Raw genomic sequence first — 21,787 nt, forward strand, 5'->3', positions numbered from 1 at the left:
AAACTCGATTAGTATTGACTAGGTATACGTAATAATATGTATTCAGTGGCATGAACCTTTGAAGAAAGGAGAAACAAGGATAAGGATGAGCAATGTGACGCTTCTAATTGAAGGGTTCGCAGCCATAGTGGGCCAAGTGCCATTTATTACAAACGGGGAAAGCAAGGTTTAAAGTGAAGTAAATGCTATAATTTAATGATGATTGACATATCATTTAATTTTAATGTGCACACTTTATCTTACTTGATATATGTTTCGTTAAATTATGGTAATCACTTAATTTTAACTCTTGTTTTCTCCGTTTTTTAATAAATGGCGCTTGGCCCACTATGGCTCTAAACCCTTCAATTGGCGGCCTACTTTCGTGTGTTCGGTAATCTGATGGTTAATAGAAAGAGCACTTTATACAATTCTCAGACTGTTTATCACTCTCAGTGACAATCAAAGAGAATTTATTTCCCAGCCGGGTACGTTTATCAATACCTCACTGGTTGATGGGTGTTTAAAGAGAGCCAAAAATGAGCAGAAACATGTTTCGGTTGTAATGCTGTATGTGTCACAAGCTTTTGATTCTGTAGCTTTCATAATTTAGATAAATGTCTTGACTATCAGTGCATTCCAACATCATTACTTACTTATTCACTTACTTACTTGCTTACGACTTTTAAGGAAACCGGAGGTTCATTGCCGTCCTCACATAAGACCGCCGCCGTCGGTCCCTATCCTTAATAAGATTGCGGAATGTAATTAAAAATTTGACAATAAGTCTAATTTTACGAGAATTCACAATAATAAAAAAATCTCATATCCCATTGAGCTTAAAAGAGGTGTTTTTCAAGAGTCACCTCTCTCCCCCATTCTATTTAAACTAACTATAGATTTTCTTCTTAAAGAATTGTCAGAGAAACAAATTTCAGATAAATATGGTTCTGAAATTTTCAATAATTGAGGAAAATTAACCGTACTTTCTTTTGCTGACGACCTGGTTGTTATAGGGAAATATATGTCGGCTACACTGGAATTGGTAATGATGAAAAAAAATCTGATCGAGACAATAGGTCTCCATATAAATATTAAAAAATCGACATCCATCAATATCGAAAAAGGCAAATTGGTATATAAGGATCTAATTCTTTATTATAGTTATAAGATGCATTACACCTGGAGAAAAAAATTAATCATTAGGAGTTTCCTTTAACTCAGACATAATATTTGATTGTGAGTTATTTATATCTTGTCTTAAAAATGATCTCCGAAATTTAGTGTTAATTCCTATGTTTCGTTCAGACGAGACACTAAACATAATTGGTCAATATCTTTTATGGCCCAAATTTATAGGCCTATATAATTTGCAAATGGCACATGTTCATAATTTTATAATGAAATATTTAGAAGATATAGACATTAATACCTAGCTCTGTTAAGGAAATGCTCCTTTTACCACCTGATACACCCAACAAAATGGTATATGCGTCAAGGAAATTTCATGGCATGGGCTTTGTAAGAGGTTTTTAGGATGCATTTCTTCAAAACTGTATCATTGTAATTAATTTATTGATTTGTGACAATCTCTATGTAAACACTGTGCGACCTTTGTAAGCTGAACTTTAATCATCCTGCAAACAACTTGGTCTGACTTGTCATTCTTAAATTCAGAGATCTGTAACAATGAAGCTCAGTGAAGAACTACGTAATGGAGAATACGAATTATGAAGTTACCTGGCAAGGGTAAGGGTGTCTCTTTATATAGTGAGGTTCCAGAAGCCAATAAGTGGGTCACCACTAAATCTGAATTATCTACTTCAGAATGGGTATCTTGTTTGAAGATGAATGTAAACGTTGCAGCTCTAAGGGCGGTTCCTGGTAGGTCTTTGGACGGATCCCGGTGCAGATATGGATGCCCGGAGAACGAAACTCTTGCACATGTCCAAGGCCAATGTGATCATGAACTGTTACTGCGTAATGCTCGACATCATTATGTGAAGTCCTTAATTGCTACAGATCCTACAATTAAATATGAACGGAGCGTTGCCCAGCCTGAGGAAGTTCAAGAGAATAAAGACTTCTATGAACCAACGGTTGTTGTTATTTTTATTGATATAGAAAATGTTTCGTTTGATGCTAGTCTTGTAACATTGAGTACTTTTAAGAAAAATATCATCTTAAACATATATACGTGATTGATCCTTTTAACGGTGCTGTTATTCCAAAATTCTACAATACGTTTAGGAAATAATTTGGTTTACCTATATCTCAAATAGATGACATTGTTACAACAGTTTTGAAAAGGTTATGTCAAATTTTAAATAATTATTTACATTGTTAAGGTATATTTCAATTAAATTTTAATTTTAATTAAATTAAATTTTGGTGCAAGGGGCACTATATCAAGATTTTGTATCAATTTCTTTCATCGTTTCCATATCGATCCTTTGGAACTTCAAGATATAGCCATTAATGTTTTAAGACATTCCTTGTTAATTATAAATAACCATCTGTACAGCTCTATATATGAAAAATAAATTATTCATGTCGAGGATAGCTGCCCCCCAAAAATAAATTAAATTAAAATAAAATAAAAATAAAATTTAAATTTAAAATAGAATATTCTTGATCTACAATTAATTTAGGTGCTGTTACCGCTCGGTACCCCTTTTTCAAGGGCAGCTATCCTTTTTGGATTCTTCTCTCTCTATCAATTTCTTTTTTTCTTCTTATTCTATTTTGTATTTATATTTGTGAATCATATGTTAGTAAATTGGGGCTTAAAAGTTTAACTCCGTTGTGAGACAGTTTTTAATTATTAAATAAAGGACCGAAAGTTGGGAAAGGGCAGAAAGAATAGAGACTTACGTCGATGGCTCAAAATTACATCAAAATATTCATTCTGTAATAAAAAAAAAAAGATAACAACAAAGCCGTTCGGTGGATGGCAGTAAAACTCAGGACTTGTGGCAGGAAACTCGTTTAGGTTATAATAAAGTCGTTAGAGCTCGCTGACATTTACCATTCTCCTTCAGTTCATAGTGGTGCGGTTTGGTGGCGCTGTGATATTGGCACCTACCCCTATGTGAAACAATTATTCGAAATACGAGTATATAGAATTCTCTCTTGAAAAATGGTTTCAAAGAGAACTATAAATGACTGTCGTTTTGGTTTAGTGCCTATTATGTTTTTATTAAGCTTAAATACGTCTTTGGTTCCTCAGGATTCAAATTCCTCATTATATTTAAGAAAGGAATCTGAAGTGAACTTCAAAATAGCCTTATGTTTAGCACATTTTAATTCCAAAACTGTGACAATGTATAGAGTGTCGGCTTATACACTAATCGAAATAATTTGCTTAATTTCTTTGCACTAATAAGTGGAAATTGTGAATGTAAATGATATAAAAACACATAACTCCCATGAAATTGCAGCACTTCATTGTTAATTCAGGTATTTCTTCACATATTAAACATTCCCCAATCTGATTTGATTATGTCTGCCCCTTTAACTCCCAGCATCATGGACGGATAATTAGTGTGTGCTGCAGGGACAACTGGCATAATCGAAGCGTCTATAACCCTCAGTCCTTTCACTCCGTACACCCTCAACCTAGAGTCCACGACGGCATCAGGGTCGGATGTAGGACCCATCTTGCATGTGCCACTCAGATGCCATATCCCTGTAGCTAGATTTCTGGCAAAACATGCCCAGTAGCTGTCCGAACCGAAAGGCAGATGTTTACATCCGGGTAAAGGTTCATCGAAAACTCTTGAGCCGTATTTCTGAAATGCTTTCGTATCGCTAAGTCTCAAAAGTGTCTTAATGCCCACAACCTGAGTTTCTAAATCTTCAGGATGCTCAAAGAAGTCATGATATATAAGTGGCTTGTGAAATGGATTTGTAGATTTTAGTAATATTCTACCTCTGCTTTTTGGTTTTAGAGTCAACGGAACTGCTGTCCAAGCATAGTCCTCTTCGTATTGCTTATAAACAGAGTTATATAAACTGTCGCTAATTCCTAAAGATGTATGAAATGTCTTCTCAGCTGAAATGCTAGCTCCGAAAAAGAGTAGTTCTAAATCAGGATCACCGTCTATACTTGACGGGTTTTTTGTATCGATGAACGCTATTCCCTCACATCCTGCTGGTACAGAAAAAGGGCCTTCGTGACGATACAAATAGTCTACTGTATGCTTACCATCGTTTATTACTTCATCAAACAACATCGCAACTGACTGGTTTAAAAAGAAAGATAAACCTAATGTGCCTGGATGATCCATAAGATTATAACCTACTTTGAGATCCTGTATGACTGAGATACCCTTTTCTTGCAGATGTTTTTTCGGTCCTATACCTGACAACATTAAGAGCTGAGGGGAATTCACCGCACCTGCAGACAATATTACTTCCCTTTTTACACGAACTATATACTTCTTATTGTTGTTAATGAATTCCACACCATAAGCAGAGTTAGATACAGGATCGATAAGAATTTTTGTAACTAAACTATTCTTCTTTAAGTGAAAATTTTTTCGATTTCGTATAGGATGTAGAAACGCTCTGGATGCACTCCATCTTGTTCCATTTCTCGTCGTAGTTTGTAGAAAGCTGAACCCAGTTTGTGTTTCGCCGTTATAATCCACAATTCGGTGTCCCAGCTCTCTTCCACCGGCAACGAAAGCTTCACCTACTGGAGTTCGATATGAATTGTAGTTGATAGTCACTTCTCCTCCTGTAGAATGGTAACGTTTGTCTCTTGCAAGTTCCGGTATGTTCATATCTTCTATCTCCAGGAAATATGGTAAAACATCTTTAAATCCCCATCCCGGATTACCTAGCTTCTCCCAATTATCATAATCTCTACGGTTTCCTCGGGTATAGATCATGAAATTTATCACACTAGAGCCGCCAACAACTTTCCCTCTCGGATACGAACATTGCCTATTCGTCATTCCGAGACAAACATTATCAGATGGTTCTGTTTTGTATTTCCAATTAACTTCGGAGAATTGTAATAAAGTCGTTAATACAGGTATGTCCATTGCATAGTTTTCTTGTCGTCCCGCTTCAATGAGAAGAACTTTCCAGTCTGAAATCTTAGAGAGTCTGTTAGCCAGAGCACAACCCGCAGATCCTGCCCCCACGATGATAAAGTCGTATTCTGGAAGTAGCTGTTTTGTGTCCGGAGGCTCTTGACCGAAATGTTTTGATCCTTCTCTGATAAACTTCATTACTCCTTCTGTGAGTCCCAATGTGCGGTTATTCATGCTCCTGCTTTGACACATGTTCAGAATGCATATGCTTATCAGCAGTAGCGTCCAGCGTTCCATGATTTTGTTTCCTGAAACAAAAACAATGTTGTGTGTATAATTCTGAATAAGATCCCTTGGAACAAAATGGGAAACGGCTAACTGTAGCTGTCATTATTAGTTGAAAATTCCTAGAATAAATAACAGGGAAATCTTCCAATATTTACATATGAAAGTCTTATTAGCAGATCATTTACGTATATGTAGAATAAGGGATATAACTACAGAACACAACTACAGATTTTAATTACGAAAGCTAGGGGTCCCTTTTATTATCCTGTAAGTGGGACTTCCTACTTGGCCTTGTATGGTAAGGCTCTGTAGTGGACGAGATATCCGTTTATGTTACGATGCGATGACGTCACAGCGTTCTTGAAAATATCTTCCACGTAGGAATTTGACTTTGCTGAGTAGTACCGTAAATCGCGTATTTATTGAGTCCTACTGCACGACTGTTAATCCAAACAAAAAGAAACTTTTTTACAAATTTAGAATTCGAGGTTTAAAAACAGCTGGAAGTAAAAAATCCCATAATTCACATAATATATCCCTGCCAGTTAAAAATTTCTCCACTGAATATAGCCCAATATTGTAATTAAATTTCTGTCTCAAGCGTTTCGAGTGATGCATAGACAAGTCCGTCAGGCACATCATCGTGTGAAATTTACTTTATATGCTATTTATATTATGTATGTGCCCTTCAAATATATATTAGACGTGTTTTGTTACTTCAAACGGATTCTTATTGCACTTTGTGCTGGTACTTAGGTTATTTCAGTTCATCCGGACTTCAGTTAATTCGGTGAACTCGTACCCCCACAGTCCGGATTAACGAAGTCGAACTGTGGAGGTAATCGTTCACTACATCGTATCGCACTCCTTGTGCGAATTGCACACAACGGATATTTTAAGTGCAGAGCGATCACTGTAACGGCTCTACCTCATCGCCTCATCGGATTCCCTATTAGCTGTTTAAAACATGTCGTCGTACGATATTGACATTGCTGAAAACAGAGGAGCTTGAGGTTAGGTCTATTAGTTATGAGTGTTAGCGAATAAGAATTTGTAATTCCTTCATGCGTCTTAATTGAAGAGGAAGAAACGAAAGAGATATTAGTTACACGACTTGATTCTGTAATGAGAGCGCCTCAGATTATATAATTCTTCGCAATTTTCTACAAGCGAAATAAGTTTTCCGTTTGCCATTTTGGCACAACATAATAGTAACAGTTGAGCAATTAAAATTGATTTATCAAAGAAGGCCATGATCGCACGCATCGGAAAAGTTGCTCATCCCAGAAACGTGGACGGATTTGCCGAGAGCTGATGCGTACTGTGCGATGTAGTGAACGCGGTTACGTAACAATTACAACAAAGTTTGTCTTTTTCCGATCCGTGCGATTCGTCCGATGAGTGCGAAACGATGTAGTGAACGCTTACCTTGAGCGTCTGGTGTGTGGACGTCTGTTTGCTCCGCAGCCTAGTGAAATGAATTTATAATCTTGAACGGATTTATCTGAAAATTAAAAATGAATTGTAAAATGAATGAGGTGAAGTTGGCTCAGAAACTTGGAATATGTAAGCGGTCTAAAAACAAAAATGTAATTAGAGACTGAAATGCCAGGTATGCTATAATATTTATCATCCAACTGTGCTAAAATAAATAGTAATTTCTAACACATTTGTGATGACTTTAATGTATGTTGTAATGACAAAAGGAACAATCTTGAAACATCTTTATAAAGATAATGATAGTAGTAAGGACATGATAAACATCTGGATCATATTTTAGAATAAAATTACATAATAATAAATGAGCTTTGATTTGAAATTGAATTATTAAAAGACAAAATTAAAATGTTAGAAACAAATGAATACCGTACTTTCCGGGACACCTTGACAGTTTCCGCTTCCACTTTGACACTATGCTTTTCAAATGCAATGTATTGTTACTTGTTGCTGATATAGTGTTGTCGGTGCAGTATGCAGATAACTATACATTTCTGGAATAATTGTTCTTTTATAAGCTACCCGTAGATTATTTTTGTGTGTAATTATATCGCCAGTTGGCATAGTTTGTTACTGAGTTTCCAGTTATGTTGACAAGACAATTTTAGTTCAATTTACCTAAATTACAATTGTTCGATATTATGAAAGTAAGTCTAGAAGTCGAGGATACGAAACCTATACTAGGAAAATTCTCGATAATACTTAAAAGGCTGCAGATAATAACCATATATCAGAAAAGAATGCGGCGAAAGTGTATAGCATAAATAAAAGTACACTTATGTACAAAATACGGAGTGATCACCCATGAAATGCATGTATCCCAGCGTTTTAACATCAGAAGAAGAACAATTTATTGCTTATACACAGGTTGGAACTTTAATAATGGCAACTATTTATTTATTACGAATGTACAAGTGATACATCTGCGAAACTTCTACAGTCCTTCAATGTAGTAACCAGCATTATCAACAACTCGTTGCCAGCGATGTGGAAGTCGTAATATCCCTGTAGCAGCTCCTGTTGATGTTTCTGATGGACCGCTCTACTGACTGCAGAATATCGGGAACAGTCCGAAATCGAAAGTCACGAAGTGGTTCCTTCATCTTCGGGATCAAGTCATAATCACAGGGGCTTAAGTCCGGTGAATGTGGTGGATGGAAAAGCGCTTCCCCCCCCTAGCGACAGTGCAAATGAGCTAAAGGCTGTGCCGTGTGCGCCCCTGCGTTATCCTGCAAAATGATGGTAGGATTCTGCGAAACGTGTGGGCGCTTTCTTCGCACCTCTGGTCTCTGATTATGCTAAAAAAAATGACGGAAATACTGTGCATTAACATTCAGCCAAGATCGCTGTTCCTGTTTTGTAAACATGACGAAAAACAACCGCTTAGAGCTGTAACTAACAGGAGTCGGTGTGTCGGACGAAACAGCGTATTCCGAATCTAGCCGGTCCGGTGGCATCAATGACGTCACGTTGCAGCGAAATAAGGAACAAAACTGCTGGGAGGATCAATGGCTGTCATGGTGACTGTACAAGTTGTTGTCTGTGCTACGCTAGCAAAATTTTGCGACATTTTCGTACTCCCATCTCGTTCAAAGAAAAGCTAGCATAAACAATTTATTTCTTGAACCGGTAGTAATAACGGGTCCGTTGACATGTTCGCTCATAAGCCATTAACATATTGTTTTTACGTTGTGCTCATTACAAACAATACAGCAGAACTAAAGCAGAACACACCGCCATGACACGACAGTGCACGATGTTATTCGTCTGCTAATTCCCGCCCTATACAAGAACCAATCAGATTCACTGATGGCGGCTGATGGAAACTTCCACCACATCTGCAAGTTGATGGCACCGGTGCGACACCGGTGGAGCATCAATGACGTCATCGGTGGAATTCGGAACACTGTGATGCCATCGGATTGCTCACCGGTGAGATTCGGAATACGCTCAAAGAATCCTTTTAGGGGGGAAGGAAGGCAAACATAGACTAACATATGGTAGAAGAGGCAACAATTAACTCCACCTCATTTCGCTTTTACAGCAGCGTTGCCACTTATAAGTTACACCCCACGTACATTTGGAACAGTTTGCAGATTGGAGATTTCCAATGACAAAAGTTGTGTATGAAGAGTTATGAGAAAATTTGTGAATTAGCAGAATAGTAATATTCTCCAATGAGAACATAAATTTTTTAATAGATTATTTTATGACCCTTCATAAACTGCTATGGTATCTAACGTCTGAATGAAATGAAGATGATAATGCCAGCGAAATGAGTACGTGGTCTAGCGCCAAAACTTACCCAGCATTTGCTCTTAACAGATTGAGAGAAAACCCCGGAAAAAACCTCAACCAGGTGATATGTCCCAACCAGGATTTGAACCCGTGTCCGCACGATTCATGGTCAGGCATGCTAACCGTTACTCCAAAGCGGTGGAGGGAAAATAATGTTCCTGGTGAATATTCCATGGAAGTATTTGCTTCCAGAAATTGTTTATCCATGAGATTGGTAAGGATAAGGATTGTATTCGCTGCGGTGACATGCAAATCTTGGGTGTGTGGTGTATGCAACAAGCGGTCAAGAAATCTATATTATGAATGTGGAAAATGTGAAGATGAAATATGACAATGATGCTCTATATGTGTTTCAGTATGATTTGTTCAGTTAAATCTCTATAATTATAATTGCATCTTAATTGTTCCTTGCAGTTCTTACATTCCGTTTCTGTTCATTCTACTGATGTGCTCGTCTCACTAGCTTTCCTTCCTATAAACCCTTGCAATGACGTTGACTGTATTGCATTGTTAAAAAAGCCCACATAAGTTCAAAATAAGCAATGATTTTGTCTTCTTTTAAGTATAAATAATTTTAAGGAAAGAAAATTTCATACCAAAGTAACCCCAAAACTTTCACACCAAAACTGGGAACATTTTTCTACATTTAGAATTACTTTACGAAAATCATACCATACTAGGTTGATAGCCGTAGGATCATTTGGTGTGATTAAAAACATTTTGCATTTTGTCAACGAAAGTTACAAAAGTTACATTAAAAACTCTTAAAACTATTTCAAAGTGACCCCGGTTTACTGTACTTAAAAAAAGAGAGTATGCTGGTAGTGAAACTTTCAGTGTTTCACAATACAATTTGCTTTAATAATATCGACATCGCCAATTTTTTAAATTGCTTTGGGATTCTTGCCACTGTTTATAAACCGACACGTCCTATTTCAGGATGTTGTATAGATAATGTAATTACTGATATACCTACCGATAATATTATATTCCTGGTGTCATGCCTACCTTTTTTTCTGATCATGATGCAGTACGATTGAAAACTGGTTATGATGAGTAAAGCGCATGAATCTAAAAAAATCTTTATTGGCCAATATCTGATCTTAATTTATGCTGTTTATTTTTACAATTTTTAAATATTATTAACCCTAGCAATATCAATGGGGGGGGGGGGGGCTTCCGAGGTCCACAGGTTCAGTTTTACATTATTAGGCATAACGTACTTACAAATGGCTTTTAAGGAAACCACAGGTTCATTGCCGCCCTCACATAAGCACGCCATCACTCCCTATCCTGTGCAAGAATAATCCAGTCTCTAGCATCATATCCCAACTCCCTCAAATCCATTTTAATATTATCCTCCCATCTACGTCTCGGCCTCTCCAAAGGTATTTTCCCTCCACTCTCCCAACTAACACTCTATATGTATTTGTGTGTTCGTCCATACATGCTACATGCCCTGCCCATCTCAAACGTCCGGATTTAATGTTTCTAATTATGTCAGGTGAGGAATGCAATGCGTGCAGTTCTGCGTTGTGCAACTTTCTCCATTCTCCTGTAACTTCATCCCTCTTAGCCCCAAATATTTTCCTAAGAACCTTAATCTCAAACACCCTTAATCTCTGTTCCTCTCTCAAATTGAGGGTTCAAGTTTCACAAACATACAGAACAACCGGTAATGTAACTGTTTTTATAGATTCCAACTTTTCGCTTTTTTTAGAGCAGACGAGATGACAAAAGCTTCTCAACCGAATAATAAGTGGTATTTCCCATATTTATTATGCGTTTAATTTCCTACCGAGTGTCATTTATATTTGTTACTGTTGCTCCAATGTATTTGAATTTTTCCACCTGTTCGAAAGACACATCTGAAATTGTAATGTTTCCATTATTAGACCTAACTCATTAAGTATTTCGAAATAAATAAAAAAAAAAAAGAAAGTGTCAAATGGACCGTAAACTGACAAACTGTGAAATATTTTTTTTTAATTATCTTCATAAAAATAATAAAAAAATACAAACTTGTTGTGGGCATTGGATGTATCCCCGTTGGTAAAAGAAAGGGTAGGAAAATCAAGTTTTTCTTATTTGTATTTTATTTTGCATTGTTGTTTGGACGTTTGAAATTGATATTTATCTTCAACAATGACATTAACAGCTGTCGGGTTTTTATTACAATTTCCTGTTTGTTATGAAAACTTGTCTTTCTCATATTTTCTGTTCACAAACATAGCAAGATAGTTATGTCAGCATATGCAGTTCGTGAAACCTTTATGGAAAGAGTAAGTCAATGATGTTTTAGACGAATCAGATACAGAAACACGTGATTTACCCGCCAATATTAAGAATGAGCATATCTGTTTGCAGATGATCTTGCACTAGAAAATTAGTTGTAACTTTAGTGATATTGTTTATGTTAATGATCTTCATTTACTTATTGATAATAGGTAAAGTGCAAATTCTCTTTCTCCTAATATTGATAAAACTGTGGACATTAAAATTATTTAAAATCGTAATGAAACTTTACCTGCAAATTGAACTCGATTTCTTGCCATTCTTATTCAATCTCATCTTGGTTGGAATGTTCATGTTAATGACATCGATAAAAATTAGTAAAATTTTGTTCATTCTTATAATATTAAAATATACTTTAAATGATAAGTAGTGTCTTGTGCAAAAAATGGTGCAAATTAAGTTCATTACACGTTCAAATAATAATTTTTCAGATTTATTTTCAGTGAAGAATACCAGACATTTGAAAGTTATTTGCTTCCGTAATAATGATACATACTCCCTTTGAATGTTTTTTTATGCCAAATACTTCTTCTTGAAACTATCCACCTTCAGTTTTTGAGTTTCAAGACGAAAACGCAAGTAACAATGTCCGGACGATCAGTGGGTTCTTCATGTGGGAGTAAAGCAATAGCTATTTCAAGTAATTGTGGATTGTAGGTGAAATTAAAAGAGAATGTGAGATTTGCTATGCTTTCTAACAATAGACATAGCATCTTGGTATAGCTTCTGCATGTAGAGCTTGAAATGTAGAGGGTAAAATCATTTTATCCTGCTAAGAGATCTCGCTGAAATGATCGGGAGACTACATAAGTTTGTAGGTTTCTTATTTTATCAGTACGTAATACCTTTTGGTCTTTCCTTAGGAACTTTAATTATTTTTGCGTTCTCTCGAGCCAATACTAAGAGAATGACGCATATAAATATTTACATCAGACCTCCATTAAGTATATGAAAAAGACCCAACCCCACTTGATTAATAATTATAAAAATATTTGATTTTTAATAACAATATTATTATCTTACGTAAGTTTTGTAGTTATATACTATATAGCCGCCACTCAGTAAATTATAGAAATGAAGATCTAATTTAAGATATTCTCTACATCTACTTACATAACCCCTAAACGTTTCACTTTCATATAATCAATATAGCATTAATATGTATAATTAATGAAAAATAGTCGCATCATGGCATTAACTGTAATAATATTTCATTTCTAATGGTAGTAATGTCATCAAGCCACCTCACGTTTTGTAGATTTTAATATCCAATATACAGCTTTACTAAAAAAATTACACACCGAAGAATCAGATCTGTAAATTATTTTAGTAAGTCTTGACGGTTTTAATAACCAATTGAATCTGAGCTCTAAATATGTCAGCAATCCTGCAGGCAATGGCCTTCGTGTAATATCCTATTGTTTATTGTAGTGTGTTTTTGTTTTATATTGAAATGCAATGAGTTTTCAAAACTCACGAAGGAAGGATTTTGGAAAGTAGGAAAATTATGCAGGAAAGTAACACTTCACTGAAAGTTACTATTTTCTTAAAATCCTTGGATGCCAGGCTTCAAAATGACGGGTCATTCATTAAAATCCGTTCAGCCGTTTTCCCGTAATTTCCATTACTAGTTCAAATGATGTATCTAGATGCTTTCATTACTGTGTCTTATGTAGGCTATGTATTCATGCACAGTTTTTTCAGCTATAAAACATTGTTACGGGATAATCCTGTTTCCTCTAAGAACTTTGTGTATTACAGAAGAGAGCTGTTAGAATAAAATTGTATGTAGAGCTCGCCCTAATGAGTATTGTAAACCGTTTTTCATTAAAAGAGGTATTCTTACCTTGCCCTACAATTTATGTCATGGCTTGTTTTTTATACTATCTCAGGAAAAATATTGATAATTTTAATAAGTTTCATGATACTGATGATCATTTTACTCGTAGAAATTATAGAATAGTGAGTCAATACTACATTCCGTCGTCAGAACATGATTGAAATATTATAGGAACCAATACTCTATCTTGAAATATTTCTCAAATGTCTAATGGGGGCAAGTATTATTTCAGTGAATAACTGTTCCGTATAACCCTACACGGGTTTAAGCTCGGGCTTTAACTGCCACATGTCCTCGTCGAGCATCCCGCACTTCCAAATTGCACTTTCGTCTTTTCAAGTATGGCGCACACAGGTTTGCTAGGATTTAGTTCAACGCCGGGCAACGAGTGGGTCGCGTAGCACGCTTTGAAAACCGGCGCCTGCTTGACGTACACAATGTAAATATCTTGTGCTTACCTTACTTCACAATACGAAACAGAGTAGTAATATGCGTTACAAGAGCGGTATGTTGAAATTTTCATGTTCGAGGAAAAGTTTGAATAAGTGAAATGTAGTTGAGCTTTTTTAATTTCCGAGAATTGAAAGAAAACATACCGCTCGTGTATCGTACATTATTTTGTGCGAAGATCGTTTATTACATACCTGGAAGAGTAATTTCTAATTAGTTGCAATGAAATCTCTGTCTTGGTTTCTGTTCAATGACGGCAAATTTGGAAAGCAACATTGTTGCTTTAAAATGTTTTCTGTGTTTACTATACTCCAGCAGGCCGTGATATACGTCTGTCTTTTTTCCCCCCAGTCTATAAATGCGAACTTAAAACAAACGGTAAGGTTATGTAATGATTAATTTTTCATTTTAATATTTTAACAATATTATTTATATAACATATTGCAGTAATAACATCGGCATCTGGAATCTTGTTGATTTTTTCACGGCTTCCTTAATCGAATGCAGTAACTTTAGTGGAGTTGTAGAGTTTACTTAATTTTTGCAAATATTTAACAACAATAATTAACAGTGCAATTTAGGTGAAATTGCAGTGGTAAGTTTCCAATTTATAATTGTTACTATATTGAACGTCTCTAAAAATAATATGTTAAAAGCCTAAAGCAGTTAAATCAATATGTCACTTAAGCGGTAAGAAGAGGGAAATTGTTATGTGTGTTAGGTTGGGAATACTGAATGTGGAATTTTAGACTTTCCGCGAATTGGTTTTGTGCGGAAACCAAGCAAATACGCACGATCTCGCACAAACGCATTGTAAAAACGGTTTGAACTAGGACACTGTACAGAAACCTCGCTGGACAGCACTTGAAAAGAAACTAAATACCTACAGTTATTTTCTTCTCACTTCTTGCCAAGAGACCCTCTTCGTTCTTGCGCTAAAGCCAATAACTCCAATCATTTCAGGGACAGGTAGGCTTTCCTCGAAGAAGGCATTTATTATTCACTACGTATATTTGGATAAATTTAAATATTGCCTTTCACAGAACAGTTTAGAACAGTATTCGTCAGCACTCGCTGAAATGTACAAAGGTACGCGGTGCTCTACCGTGTGTACTGTCGTGCAACGGGGAGAGATAGAGAGCATACCCGCTAGCAGCTACGGCGTGCACCCTAGTGCACTGCGTTTTCCGCGGGTAAGAGAGACTAGCCCCAGCGTGCTCTGTGCTCACGACCCCTGGTTTAGAATATAATGTATATGAACTTACTCAATAGTCCCTCTATTATTATTATAAAAAATATATTTATCCTGACATTCAGAGGAAGTCAAAATCGAAACTTAAATTAAACCCCCTTTATAATGTTATCAAATGCTGATGTTCTATTTATGACGGTGCCATAATATGCTATAATGTCATTTGGCGAATTAAACCAATTCAAATTCAGAAATTCAAATTCACATAATATGTATTATCGCCGCGCTCTCATGGTTAACATTCGGCAGATCTTTGAGCGGCCTCGTGCATAACATTCGGCAGATCTTTGAAATTTAATTGCATTATTGTTTTCAATTCCCCATGTCGCCGTTCCAATCTTTTTGTTTGTTTGTTTGTTTTTTTTAAGGAACCCGGAGGTTCATTGCCGCCCTCACATAAGCCCGCCATTGGTCCCTCTCCTGAGCAAGATTAATTCAGTCTGTATCATCATATCCTACCTCCCTCAAATCCAAGCCGCTCCAATCACTCGCGTCAATTTCAATATTGCAACCAATAAGCTGCTTCCATTATCAAATGACACCTACTTGTCTAATCCACGTGGGCTAAAACCGAGGTTTCAATGTCTTGTGCTGAGGACGAACATTAAGGTATGTGATTAAAAATTATTATTAAAAGTTAAGAATGTCAACTACTCGTATATGTAATAATAATAATAATAATAATAATAATAATAATAATAATGATAGTAATAATAATAGCCATTTAACAATATAAATAACTAGTGCTTATTCTTATCGAGGAAGCAGACGTGACAACGTGACGCTTGGAGTGAAACCTACAGAGCAACAATCTATCGGCAAAATTATGTTTTAAAAGCACACCGCACGTTATTGTATGATGCCGACATGTTAACCATGAGAGCGCGGCGATAATACTTAACATGTCATTTTACAAAATGCTACAAATATGTCTCTTAGTAATAAGGAAGATTTTTCTTCGTTAAAAATTTGTATTGATGGATTGAAAATATATATATATATATATATATATATATATATATATATATATATATATATATATCTTTAATATTTAACCACAGAAAATATTTTGTTCATTGCGGAGATGTACATTTTTGGCATCACAAATGTATTTTCATATACTGGATAGGTTAATTTTTTATAAGTCAGTAATTAAATAAACGAATAAGGTAAATAATATAAATAAGGTAATATAATAAATTAGATAAATAAATAAATAATGAAATAAATAAATAAGGAAATAAATAAATAAGGAAATAAATAAATAAATTAATTAATAAAGAAGGAAAGAAACAAATCAATAAATAAATTCGTAAATAAACAAATAGGTAATTAGTAATTAAATAAATAAGCGCCGTAAGTAAAAATAAAAAATAAATATTAAGTACATAATAAATAAAACAATTATAAATAAATCATAATTAAATCGTAAAGTAAATAAATAAATAATAAATGGAACCTGTATTATTATTATTATCATTACCAAGGCCAACAAATCACCATCATCATCACAAGTATGACACCGTCACTATCATCATCTATGATCAGTAGCAGCAGCACGCTATCACCGCCACCACTATAACCACTACCCCGCTGGTACCCCGCGGACGTCACTGGGTTAATTAGTGTCGCACGTAACTAGCCCGTGACGTCACCCTGCACCACCGCACGGGTCGCGGCGGACTGCTTGTGGAGCGGTTTAGTGCGGTGAACTTCTTTGTATCAAGGCATAAGCCCAAGCTTCCGCTTCTGTCAGTTACTTATGAATTGAGCTGGCGAGGGTTTGTGCTTGTGTGTGCTGTTCGATCAGCGATCAGCTACTGTTTCAAACGTTTTTGTTTTTGATTTCTGTTTTTCAAGATGAGTCCAAATAATGATCCATCGCAAAGAAATACAGTCTCTGTGAGGCTGCTATTACACTATCAAAGTTCTTTGACAAAGAATATTATGATAAAATATTTCATCAAAGATTTTTGATGAAAGGTAGGATTTGGGGTATATTACACTACATAAAATCTTTTAAAACACGCTTTCCGTGGATTAGTTGCTACTAATATTTACGCGTTAAGTTTATGATTTGTTTATACTATTATTTAGGCCTTAAGTTTATAATATCATGAATAAAGAACAGTATTATGCTTGTTTAGCTGCAATTAATTCAGTTAGGCATATTACAATATGCATGTTACTGAGAAAGAAACGCCTTTGGGTTAAACTCCTGATCACAATACAAATATGTGGTCAGGGGTTAAACCATGGATTGCAAGACGTGATAAGAGAGGTATACATCAGAAGTTATTGAACGACCTACAATAGGGAACTTAAAAAGTTATACATATTATTATAAAATATTATTTACTTAAAAATGGCTTTCAATGCACCCGCAGGTTTATTGCCGCCCTACATAACCCCGCCATCGGTCCCTATCCTGTGCAAGATTAATCCAGTCTCTATCATCATATCCCACCTTCCTCAAATCCCTTTTAATATTATCCTCCCATCTACGTCTCGGCCTCCCCAAATATCTTTTTCCCTCCGGCCTCCCAACTAACACTCTATATGCATTTCCGGATTCGCCCAAATAATATTAATATTATATTATAAAAATTATTTATTTACATTTCATTTCCTTCATACTCCGATATCAGAATTTTTGTGGTAGCAACAATCTAGTTATATTTGCGTTCCGCCATATTTGTTTCAAGGTATAGAAATCTTTTATCAAAGATAACAAGCTGCACTTACATTTAATAAAAGATCTTTTATCAAAGGAACTTTTACAAAAGAAAACCCATTACACTGTCATATATTGTATAATATATATTTTATAAAAAGATCTTTGCAAAAAACTTTGATAGTGTAATAGCAGCCCGGAAAAACTTCATCACAGACACCGGCCGTGAAAGCATACTTTCTAAAATACAATCTCTCTAGATAAAAAGTGGCGAAGGAGAAAATCGCTGCTAGGAAGTTTAAAAATACAAAGTGGGATGAAAATTTCAAAAAGTGCCATAGGGACAGTTTTTAAATATATGTTCGACATCAGTGGAAAATATTTTAATTTTGTACTGTGTCCTGTATGCTTATGCCACACGAAAAGCGAAAGCACAACTAATGCGCGCAAACAGGAAAGGAGTAGAATGCAATCAACTGGTGGAATGACGTCATCGCACTGAGCAGTGCTGTGGGCTAAGTTGGGCTGCGTAACCCAGCGAGATGGGCTACGAAGCGGCCGCGCCAAGCACTGTTGGTCTTGGGTGGGCTGGGCTGCTTAAGCATTAGGACTGACAGTGCTGCGCTGAGGGCCAGTCTGCAGAACTCTGGTGTTCCCCCCCCTCCCAGAAGGTTTTCTCAACAATGTCTGAGAATAATTATTTCAAGTAAGCCTACCGGTAATCTCATAATGAGAACCTGGACGTATGTTACTAAATATTACTTCACTGTTCTCATTTTCAACGACACTATATAACTTAGTCCATCGCTGTGGAGTAACAAATATCATGTCTGAAAATGAATTCCAGCGCGCCTGGGTTCAAATCCTCGTTTGGACAAGTAAGCTGGTAGGAGTTTCTTCCGGGATTTTCTCTCAATCCATCAAGAGCAAATGCTGAGTGCCCTCTGCGCTGGATCATGGACCTACCTCGCTGGCATTAACATCTCCATTTTACTTAGACACTAGATAACAATAACAGTTGATAAAGCGTCGTAAGATAAACCAGTTACATTATATAACTTACAGTGAATAATCGTTGCTAAAATACTACCATCAATAACACCAATATTAACATGACTATCATTATGTTCGCTAACATAATTAATCACTATAACGTCCAACATTGTCAGAAATTTTTCCAGAATTATTATCACTAAGCCTAAAGGTGTCACTATTGTTTAATTGAACGTAGAAATAAGTTATTCCATTTAGTAAAATTGTCACCCTTGGTGTAATAGGCTAATAGATCTATGTGTTTTAATCTTCAGATCCGTTGCTCAAAATGTGGTAGTACTATCTTTCCTTCAACCATCATCAATATAACAGCCACCATAATCACAATCATATAAGCTGCCAAACTTACCAATATAATAAAGCGGAGCCTACTATAATAAAATATCTTAATTTTTGTTCTAACTGCAACTACCAGGTGGCGGATAAACTTCTGGGAACAACTAATTAGAGGAAGTGTAGGTTCCAGAGGACTTGTCATTATACGATGTGAAATGTAAGAGGATCTAATGTAATATAACTGCTACAGTTGAATGGTTCAGAGCCATAGTGGGCCAAGCGCCATTTACTAAAAACGGAGAAAGCAAGGGTTAAAATTAAGTGTATACCATAGTTTAATGAAGATTTACATATCAATTAGTTTTAATGTGTATACTTTATATTACTTGCTATATGTTTCCATTGAATTATGGTAATAACTTCATTTTAACCCTTGTTTTCTACGGTTTTAGTAAATGGCGCTTGGCCCACTATGGTTCTCAACCCTTCATTTGTCCGATAGATTTTTAACGAGGGTAAATTTGTATAGTTTGTTCACTCCACGAACCGTGACAACACTACAATCACTGTAATAATCACCATCACCTCAAACAACGTCACTAAATTCACTAAAACCACTGACACTCCATTACGAAGCAACCTTGTGGAACAGTACGTGTATTTCCTAGGAGTTAGGGTGTTGTTAGCAGGAGTTATTTGCTCATAGTTAAGACATAGTCATTAATACTAGTAATACTGCTTAATTTATCTTCCCCTTTGTCCGCAATTCGGAATATTCAATTCAGTTAAATACATTTTCATGTAACTGTCTAGAATCTAAATTTTAATTATGTCCTCATTAATATGTTACCTTGAGTTTTATACATGTATCCCAGTTTGAAGTATGCGGGCCTATTTCCAAGTGGAGCTCGAGACGAAATAGTGGCAGGAACTTGTGCTAAACGTATTTATATTCCCCACTTCGCAAGAAGAAAAGAAACAAGAAGCAGCATTCTTGCCGGTCGTTGACTCGCTGCCCTCTGTGAAAATAGGGAATACGAGTGTGGCGTACGAAGAATTACTCTTCGAGCGAGATGTCAGGGTCTCTGTAATTGTCGGTGTGGTGATGTTAGATGCAGCGAGTCTCCTGCGGTGGCCTTGTTATCAGACCTTCAGTCTGTCACGCAGGAGGTCCGGGTTCGTGTCCCGGACATACCTGGATTTTTCAATTTTTCAATTTTTCATTGAAAAATCCATCTGACACTTGTGGCAGCCAAAGTCGTAGATGGGGTTTTTCTCGATATTCTCCCGTTTTCCCATACTAGCCATCTACATCATTCCGTCAACATTTCTCCATTTTATCATTCCATAGCATTCCCTGAACGCCGGCTGGCGACGCATTGAGGGGTCTGGCCTAGGACGAGGTGGGGAGGGTTGCAGCAAACCTTAATGTGAATGAATAAAATGCATTTCGTCGTTGTTCCTGCAATAACTTCTATGTGACATATTAATTGATTTTCAAATTTTTTCTCTATTAAATAACTTAAATAGTGATACAGCAAATAAAAATCTCCTATATGTAATTATATTTCTTTGTCACAGTCTCCTATGTACGGTTGCCTTACGCTGAATAAATGTGTTTTTTTCTTCCTGCTGAAAAATGTTATATTTTGCACATAGGAGCTATTGCAGGAACAACGAAGATTTATACTTAATAAATACAAACACATGCTGTCCGTTACTCAAAGGAGAAGACGAGGGTCAAGAATGTGACCTTCTTGACTATCGCTGTTCATTATTATAAACATCGCTCAGATAAGCATCCCAGTATCCAGGTTATTACTCGTGCAGGAAACATGAGTAACAATGCGTATGGAAATTAAAGCTAAGGTGAACAGAAGGAGACCTAATGTTTCTGCTTACTACATTACAGATATTGACGTGTTGTCGTACGTTATCTGTTCACATCCCTTCCTCCTCAGTCCGCTCTCGTCTTCTCCTGACTCACCGACAGTACACAAGATCTTCGCACGAGCCTGTACGATCATTAGTGCTTCATAACTGTGCACAGTTTGAATCTGCAAAGAAAAAAAACTACTAATCTAAATCTAAATTGTTTTTTTCTACACGGAAGAGTAAGAGAAATAGACCGCGGCAATGAATATTCCAACTCGATATTTGCCTAAGTAACTATGGAAAACCACGGAAAAACCAAAGTGAGGTTGGTCGGTCCGGGGGTTTGATCCGCGGACTTCCTGAATGTGAGTCCTAATATTGCCACTTAATTTGACGTCTCAAGCTTTATGCTAAACTTTAATTGAGAATGGATCTTTATTCTTGGTAAATATTCTGCTAAAGTTATGTTTTAAGATACAGTAGTGAAGAATACCTTTTTTTTTTCAAACAAGGAACAGTGTTATTTCACAGTAGACCTATTAAAGTCTACGGTGATATAAATTTGCAAGCATATAGATATGTAGAGCCTACCTTAGTTGTAAATTGTTTGCTTCCTTGATGGAGGTCTAACTTGGTAAAATTATATGATATATAAAAATGCTAATCACAAAGAGAACAAATACTTTGTCAATATGCATTTCACGTGTTTCAAAATAATTCAATTTCTTCATCGTGTCAGAAATGAAATTAATATTTGTACTTTGCTTCTTTGGACTGTGGACTCTTACTTCAAAGACATAGGCTACGTAAGTAAATGAAAATATATATTATATTCACACACATGAGAATTATTTCGCTTTCTTAATCACGTATGAACGGTATTCTTTGTTAAACTAAAATTAGCCCTCGAAATCATTTTAAAATATTAAGTAAAGTTAGATATATATGCATTAATATTTTCTAATTTA

At 35.9% G+C, this 21,787-nt stretch overlaps 1 protein-coding gene across 1 annotated transcript; it reads right to left on the minus strand.

The window, feature by feature from the left end:
* Positions 1-888: 888 nt before the first annotated feature.
* LOC138693449 (glucose dehydrogenase [FAD, quinone]-like) lies at positions 889-19,873 on the minus strand. The gene is made up of 3 exons (XM_069817418.1): positions 19,795-19,873; positions 6,738-6,813; positions 889-5,329 (listed from the first exon to the last, which is right to left on the minus strand). Exon 3 carries the CDS (start codon positions 5,316-5,318, stop codon positions 3,447-3,449), a length of 1,872 nt encoding a protein of 623 aa, XP_069673519.1. The 5' UTR covers positions 5,319-5,329; positions 6,738-6,813; positions 19,795-19,873; the 3' UTR covers positions 889-3,446.
* Between the last annotated feature and the right edge of the window lie 1,914 nt (positions 19,874-21,787).

The sequence above is a fragment of the Periplaneta americana genome, chromosome 17 (assembly GCF_040183065.1).
Source record: "Periplaneta americana isolate PAMFEO1 chromosome 17, P.americana_PAMFEO1_priV1, whole genome shotgun sequence".
Lineage (NCBI taxonomy): Eukaryota > Metazoa > Arthropoda > Insecta > Blattodea > Blattidae > Periplaneta > Periplaneta americana.

Coding starts and splice junctions, on each gene's coding strand:
- LOC138693449 (XM_069817418.1), bottom strand. CDS start 5,318: ATGGAACGCTGGACGCTACTGCTGATAAGCATATGCATTCTGAACATG.